A 7,491-nucleotide genomic window follows, 5' to 3' on the forward strand; every position below is an offset into this window, starting at 1 on the left:
CAATCCTATGGTTCACGAGGAACAGAACCTCCCATTAACCACGAGTAAGCTTGGCTACCCTTCCCCAGCCAAGACTACAGATTAGATTGCAGTCCCAGCAGACAGCTTGATCACAACCACAGAGAGATTCTCAGACAGAAGCACTCAGCTAATCTACACCCATATTCTTGCAGAAACTGTGAGATGGTAAATGTTGGAGTTTTATTTTAGCCATTACATTTTGGGGTAATTTGTTACTCAGCAATTGATAACTAATACATGACTCTTCCCACAGTAAAATTAATCCAGAAATAACATGACATACTACAGTGATGGGGGAAAAAGGGCACTGCTTCCCTAGCTTTTGCCCTTGAAGTTATTAATCAACCAAAACCCCTTTTCTTGCTGGATGTGATCTTAAATTAACATCTTTTCAACATAACTCTCTAGGTAGCCATTCTCAATTAATTGGTTGGGCAGATGAGAGAAAAATCTATTTGCTGTCCCTTGAACAATATAAAGAGAAGACTTGGAATTACAAGACCTGATTTCTACTTAGAAGCCAAGAAACTTTGGGAAAATCATTTATACTCTTTGAGCTTTATTTTCCTCTTCAATAAAATGGAGGTAATCTGTTTGGATGCTCTGTAGCTAAGTAGCGTAAAGTAGATTTCTCTTTTTTCCAGTTGGCCAGCTTTCCCTTATGGCCACAAGATGGTTATAGCAGCTCCAAGCCTCACACCCTCCTAAAACAATGGCCCTATACAAGAAATGGAAGCATCCTTGTCTTCTGGTCTATCCTATATAATAAAAGGGTAATATGCAAATTGACCCTAATAGCGAAATGACCAGAACGACCGCTTGACCAGTCACTATGAGGCGCACTGACCAGCTCTTGGCTGTGAGGCTCCGAGAGCCCAATGGCAAACGGGGAACTGGAGGTGGGTGGCAGGGGACATGGGCGGTGCCAGGCCAAGGCCCCCGCCCCGCAGGTCGCCCCACACACAGAGGGTGACCTGTGGTGGGGGCAGGGCCAGCGAGTGGGCAGGAACGGCTGACCTCTCAGTCCCTTACTCTGGCCATCAGGCTCCAATCACCCAATGGCAAATGGGAAACTGGGAGTGGGTGGTGGCGGGAGGGCGTGGAAGATGGCCCTAATTGCAGGCCAGGCCTAGGGACCGTACCCTCGCAGGAATTTCATGCGCTGGGCTTCTAGTAAGTAAAGAAAACTGCCCAAAACAATCCCCAGCAGAATTCCCTAGACATTATATTGATCAGACCTGGCTTATACCCCGTAAGGTGATCACTGGTTGAGGGGATTCAGATTACCGTAATCAGCTAACACCACCCCCATTTCACCCCTGAGGGTCTGAGGGACCTAGCTGCCTCTGTGGCTGATGGCCATCCAGAGAAGAACTGGCAAAATCTGAGCTTCTGGGCACATAAATTAAAAAGGGGGATGTTGCTGTTGGGTCAATGTGTTAGTCCATGTTGGCCAGGTTATGCTGGAGTATAGCATATATAATGGCCTAACTCACCCTACATGCCCAGCACAAGTCAGTCGGGCAGGGCTGACGGAGGCGGCACCTCATCAGCACAGGACCTCAGGATTGGCTATAGCAGCACAGAAAAGCAGGAGAGGCCTTTCCTGCTCTGTCACTTTCACTCACATTCTTTTGGCCAGAACCAGAGAATGACCCCACTTAACTGTGCGGGGGATAGAAAGTGTATTCTTCCATCTACCGGAAGAAGGAAAATGAAACAGGAATGGTTTTGACCCCAGTAGGCAAATGAGACTGTCTGCAATAAAGCCTTATCTCCTCATATGGTTCATGAGGTTCAAACAAGCTAATGTATTTACTCATTTCTCATTCATTAAACACATAAGATCTACCAAGCATTAGGCTGGGAGAGATCAATAAGACACAATCACCACCCTCCTTGTAGATACAACCATGAGAAGGTGATCAAACATCCGAATGTCAGTCAGAATTTGTTTGCCCTTTTGTTTCCCTTCCAAGTCCATAGTGCTCACCTCGCATATTTTGTCTTCCCACTGTTGGTTTCAAAGTCTTTTCAATGTTGCTAAGATGGGTCATAATCAGAAAGGACAACGGACTAATCTGGAGTGCCATGGTGTGCAGGGATGTGTGGCAATCATCATCAAGAGAACTCTGTAGGCAACTCTAAGATGTCCTCTTTTCCTTGATTTCCTTCAGCTCATGGAACATTAGAAGAATGAGCTATTATATTGTTCCTTTCCAAATCCCTTTCTGAGTGGCTCAATTGCCTCATGAGAGAGAAGACATTCCTGCTGGAGTCAATTCTAAAAGTTCCTTCACTTCCTGAGCCCTCATGAGTGTCAGCTTCTTAAAGAAGGTGTCATGATACTGTTAGGGTTGGCTAGCCTGCAGTTACAGAGAGACCCTAAAATTTTAGTGGCTTCATATGAGCTGCTTAATAGGAATGCCTGCTCAGTTCATGTCTCTACAGAGAGTCTTCTTCATCAGAGACCCAAGCTGATGGTGGTTTTGCATTTTCAGCTCTGGTTTCTAGGGTTTCACTGGGCATTGACAGGCCCACAAACCAGGGGGGAAAGCTTGTAGACAGTGCACAAGGGTATTTTCTTTGGGCTGGGCCTAGAAATGGCATCCCTCACTTCCACTATGTACCAGTATAGAGCATGCAGTCAATGACCACACCCAGCTGTAAGAGACGCTGGGAAATGTAATTTAATTGTGTGCCCAGGAAGAAAGCAAGACAGATTTTTGTGGACAGCTAACAGTCTCTTCACACTCACCCACACAACTTCCTATTTTTCAACTTGGCAAAATCTAAGCTCGTGGAATATTTCTATATAACAATTTACTCTTTGGCTTGCCCAGGCAATGATCTTCTGGAAGACAATTCATAAACACTGTAGTGCAATTAATGGGCAGAGACCTGACCCACTGCCCATTTTTCCTGTAGTATTCCTCCACCAAAATTCTTGATCAGGTCCTCTCATTCTAGAGAGACAATATTGGGACTATGAAGAGATCTAAAAAGTGATCATTTCCAACGTAGGGACAAACCAACAAATGCTTCCAATGAAAGGAGCATCCTTTTCCAAGTGTGATTAAGAGAGAAAGGCCTAGGGGAGAGGTGTTTCTCTAAGCATCTTCCTTTTATTCATTCACTGAACAAATAATTATTGAACACCCAATGCATGCCAGGCTGAGTACCTAGTCTGTGCCAGACACTATGTCAGGTATTGGCAGTGCACTGATGAACCATACTGGCATGATCTCCTGGACCTTATAGTCTAGATTTTTTTTTAAGTATACAGGAGTATAAAGTAAGTACATACCGTGGTAAGTAATCATAAAAGAAAAAAGGGGGCAAAGGCAGAGAATAACAGCAGAGGTGGGAGGGATGACATGTAAGTTAAGACCTGAGGGGTAAGGTATTAGCCTGCAAAGACAGTGGAGGAGGAGGCAAGTACATGCAGAGGGCACCACATGTGCAAAGGCCATGAAAAGGGAAAGAGGTTGTTGTGACTGAGTAACAGAAAAGTAGCCGATGTGGCTGAAGATGACGAGGGAAGAGCTGGGAGATGAAACTGGAGCAGTAGGTGGGAGGCAGATCATGAAGAGTTTTGTCACTCTTGATGAGGACTTTGAATTTGAATCTAAATAAAACGAAAAGCCATCTGGGCTTTAAGTAATAGAGGGATATGATTCCACACTACATTAGTCTGCTAGGGCTGCCATAATGAAGAACCACAGACTGAGTGGCTTAAACAGAGAGTTATTGTCTCACAGTTCTGGAAGCTAGAAGTCTCAGGTAGAGATATCAATGGGGTTGGTTCCTTCTGAGAGCTGTGAGTGAAAATCTGTTCCATGCCTCCATCCAGCTTCTGAAGGTTTGCTGGCAATCTTGGCATTTGTTATAGATAGTGTTCTCTCTGTGTCTTTACATCCTCTTTCTTCTGTCTGTCTCTCTTTCTCTCTACGTGACATTCTTTCTGTAAGGATGCCAATCATCTTGGATAGGCACCCACCCTACTCCGGATAAAATCTTCTTCACTAATTACACCTGCAATTACTCTATTTTCAAATAAGGTCACATTCTGAGTTGCTGGGGGGTTAAGACTTTAACATATGAATGGGGGTAGGGGCACAATTCAACACATGACACACGTGTTTTAAGATTACTCTCTGCTCAGTATGAATGGGGAGAGGGGGTAGTTAGTAGAGGTGGAGAGGCACGTTAAAAGCTGGTGTCATTGTTGTCAAGATGAGAGATGATGTTTGCCTAGGCTAGGTGTCCAAGAAGATTTAAGATATATTTTGTTTCTAAAACGAGCATGACTGTTGACAGATTTTATTTCATTGGTGAGGGAAAAGGGTGAATCAAGGATGACTCTTAGGTTTCTGGCTTGCGTGAGAAGGAAGATGCTGATGCAGTTTATGAAATAAGGAGTGGGGAATAGAAATGTTTTAGGGTAGAGCCCCATGATTTTATGTTGTGATGTAATTAAGTACGTAGACCAAGCAGACAGTTGCATTTAAGAATCTGGAGCTCAGGGAAGAAAGCCAGTCCTGACGGCTCGCAGCTGGGGGCAGGGACTGGGAGGCCAGGCATCCGTGCTGACGCAGGCTAGCCTGGCACCACTGGCTGCCCACGCCACTTCCGCACGTTGGGGGATGGGAGGCCAGCCCCTGGAGGCTTAGCCCAGCCTCACCGTGGTGGATGCCTTTGCAGGCACCTGGAAGCTAGTGGACAGCAAGGATTTCTATGACTACATGAGGTCAATCAGTGTGGGTTTTGCTGCCAGGCAGGTGGCCAATATGACCAAGCCTACCACAATCATCGAAATAAATGGGGACACGATCACCATAAAAACACAAAGCACCTTTAAGAACTTGGAGATCAGCTTCAAGCTGGGGGTGGAGTTTGATAAGACAACGGCAGATGACAGGAAGGTCATGTCCACCGTGACGATGGATGGAGACAAACTTGTCCACGTGCGGAAATGGGACGGGCAAGAATCAAAACTTGTGCGGGAGCTCATTAATGAAAACTCCTCCTGACACTCACCACGGCAGTGTAGTGTGTACGCGCCCCTATGAGAAAGAGGCATGGCCTGCCCACTGCTTCACTGACTGCTCCTCTGCCAACTGGCTACCCCTGGACTCAGCACCAGATCGCCTCCTCTCTCCTCTGGCGGTTTGTATAAATCCACCTGGGGGGGAATTCTTCTGGGGCCAGGCACACCATCCTGGGTCCAGTTCCAGTTCCCGTTGTATTTGTTTTTTAACTGCATCCAAAGAGTGCTCTGAGGTCAATAAAGCAGAGCCAAGGCAAAAAAGAAAAAAGAAAAGAATCTGGAGCTCAAATGAGAAGTCCATGCTAGAGATACGAAAGTGGAGTTCTCAGCATATAGAGTGTTTAATACCACTTAGAATGGTTGACGTATGAAGTTCCCTTCTCCCAGCACACCTTGCTCCTCAGCCAGCTCCAGCAGTACTTGTCTTTTATCTTGATGTCTCCATGGAACAGCCCATGCCTAAAGGGGGTTTTGAACCAAAAGCTCAGAGGCTTTGTTGCTCCTTCTCAAGGCTGGCAGAGGGCTGAGAATCCTGCCTGCTTAACGTGCCAACCCCTGGTCATTCCATCTCGGTCTCTATAAGCACTGAACACCCATCGTGTGCTAGGCTGAGCACCTAGATTCCATGGGTCCTTGGCTTCTGGAGAAGATGAAGAACACACTCCTACTTCTCTCCCAGGTTCACACAAAGTGTCCGTCATTGACACCCAGGAACACCCACACAGCCCAATGCACATGTCCCCCTAAATCACGTGAACGCTGGTGAGTGTGCATGCACGCACCCCGTCCCTTCAACAGAAATGACCTAAACTTTGTGAGGTTCGCATGTCCCTAGAGATGATCTCATTTGCCTGCTTCAAAAGCGCTTTGGTCTGCACAGCCTGTAGCAGCAAATTTACACTTCAAAAAGCAGACAGCTTTTTCCACATCTTATTCACTTAATGAGTGAGAATGCAAAATTAGTTCCGTTGCTGATGAGGACCTTGAGCCAAATGAAAAGTGTTCATTTGTCAGCACAGGCTTACAGCCTGAGACGTGATTGTATAGCTAATCCAATAACGGGTTTTGAGGCTGAGCATTTATTTATATACAGTATGTCTTGTTATCTGTTGATAATCAGGACCTACAATTTACTCTTTCTTACGCGTGTAGTGTGAAATAGCAACATCTTCCAGACATATTGCATTTAAGTACCAACAAGCAAACACATACCAGAAGCACCATCATCAGCAAAATATTTTATTTGCTTTATTTTATAAAAGAAAAGAGAACCAGTGCTTGAATGCAGGCTTTTATATTTTTAATATAAATAGTAAATAGCAAATGAGGTTTTTCTCAGGACTATAGAAGGGTTTTAAAAAATGAAAACAAGGTGTCCTTGAGCCACCCTAATCAAGCGACTTCTTGTTCTCTAAAAATTCTATTTTCAGATTAGATCCCACACAAATGTTTTCATGTGATTATATAAACTGGAAAGATACGTGGTGGAAATCTTCGCGGTGCCACCACCTAACTCTCTGGCCACCTGGATCTTCCAAACGCTCTGCTGGTTGCAGAGATGCACAGTATCGCCGCGTGGGCATGAAAGCTGTAATAATTACCTCAGGCAAAGCCTTCCCTTAAAATAGAGTAACTTAAAATTAAATATAAAGCCACCACATTTGTATAAACTCTTTCAGGGACTACATACTGCTACATGATATTGTTTCTTACCCCGTGGATGAGCATAAATGTCTGTCACTAAAATATAGGGACACTTTCGGCCTAATATAAACATAAAATGCATAAAATCCAGCATTTAAAACAAGCAGGCATCTTTATGGGGATCGTAGAGTGGGATGCTTTGTAACATGTCCCAGCTATAATGAAGCCTATGGGAAAGGCAAGGCACGTCCGGATTAAGTATTCTGTTAATTGCAAATGTGTAGCACACCTGCAAAATCTGTGAAAAATCCTGCAACACGTGGGGAAAGTCAGTGTAAGTCTCTTTCCCTGCTACCATCTCTTGGACGGGCCTAGAAAATTCCAGAACAAATGTAGGGAAGCATCAGAGAGCCGTCATCTCTAGTTGCCACTTTTCCCCACTTAGCAGTCTCCAGCCCCAATGAAGCTGAAAAGGACCGGTCACTCTGTGATATATGAGAAGGAAGGGGGGCAAGTGCACTTTTTAAGCTGAAATTTATTCCGCAATAAATACTTCAGTGTTGGTGCGACATGATGTTTTATTGGATTATACCAGTTTGCTAAAGAAATCACACTGGGAATAGCCAAGCTTGCGGTTTTGTGGGTAATGCGTTTGTAATGTGAGGGCTTTACACGGGAAGAGCGTTGGTGAAGGATAACAAGGCAAATTCGAAACTGGCTCAACGCATGCAAATCTCTATTATGGTAATACCTGGCCGCCTGAGTCCAAGGGGTTT

General features: G+C 44.9%; 1 protein-coding gene across 1 annotated transcript; it reads left to right on the plus strand.

Moving 5' to 3' along the window:
- Nucleotides 1–4,694: 4,694 nt before the first annotated feature.
- LOC307103726 (fatty acid-binding protein, heart-like) lies at nucleotides 4,695–5,054 on the plus strand (the record flags this gene model as incomplete). Its single annotated transcript, XM_079778234.1, has 1 exon — nucleotides 4,695–5,054. Exon 1 carries the CDS (start codon nucleotides 4,767–4,769, stop codon nucleotides 5,052–5,054), a length of 288 nt encoding a protein of 95 aa, XP_079634360.1. The 5' UTR covers nucleotides 4,695–4,766.
- Nucleotides 5,055–7,491: the final 2,437 nt, after the last annotated feature.

Source organism: Cnephaeus nilssonii (assembly GCF_951640355.1).
Source record: "Cnephaeus nilssonii genome assembly, chromosome: 7".
In the NCBI taxonomy this organism is placed as follows: domain Eukaryota; kingdom Metazoa; phylum Chordata; class Mammalia; order Chiroptera; family Vespertilionidae; genus Cnephaeus; species Cnephaeus nilssonii.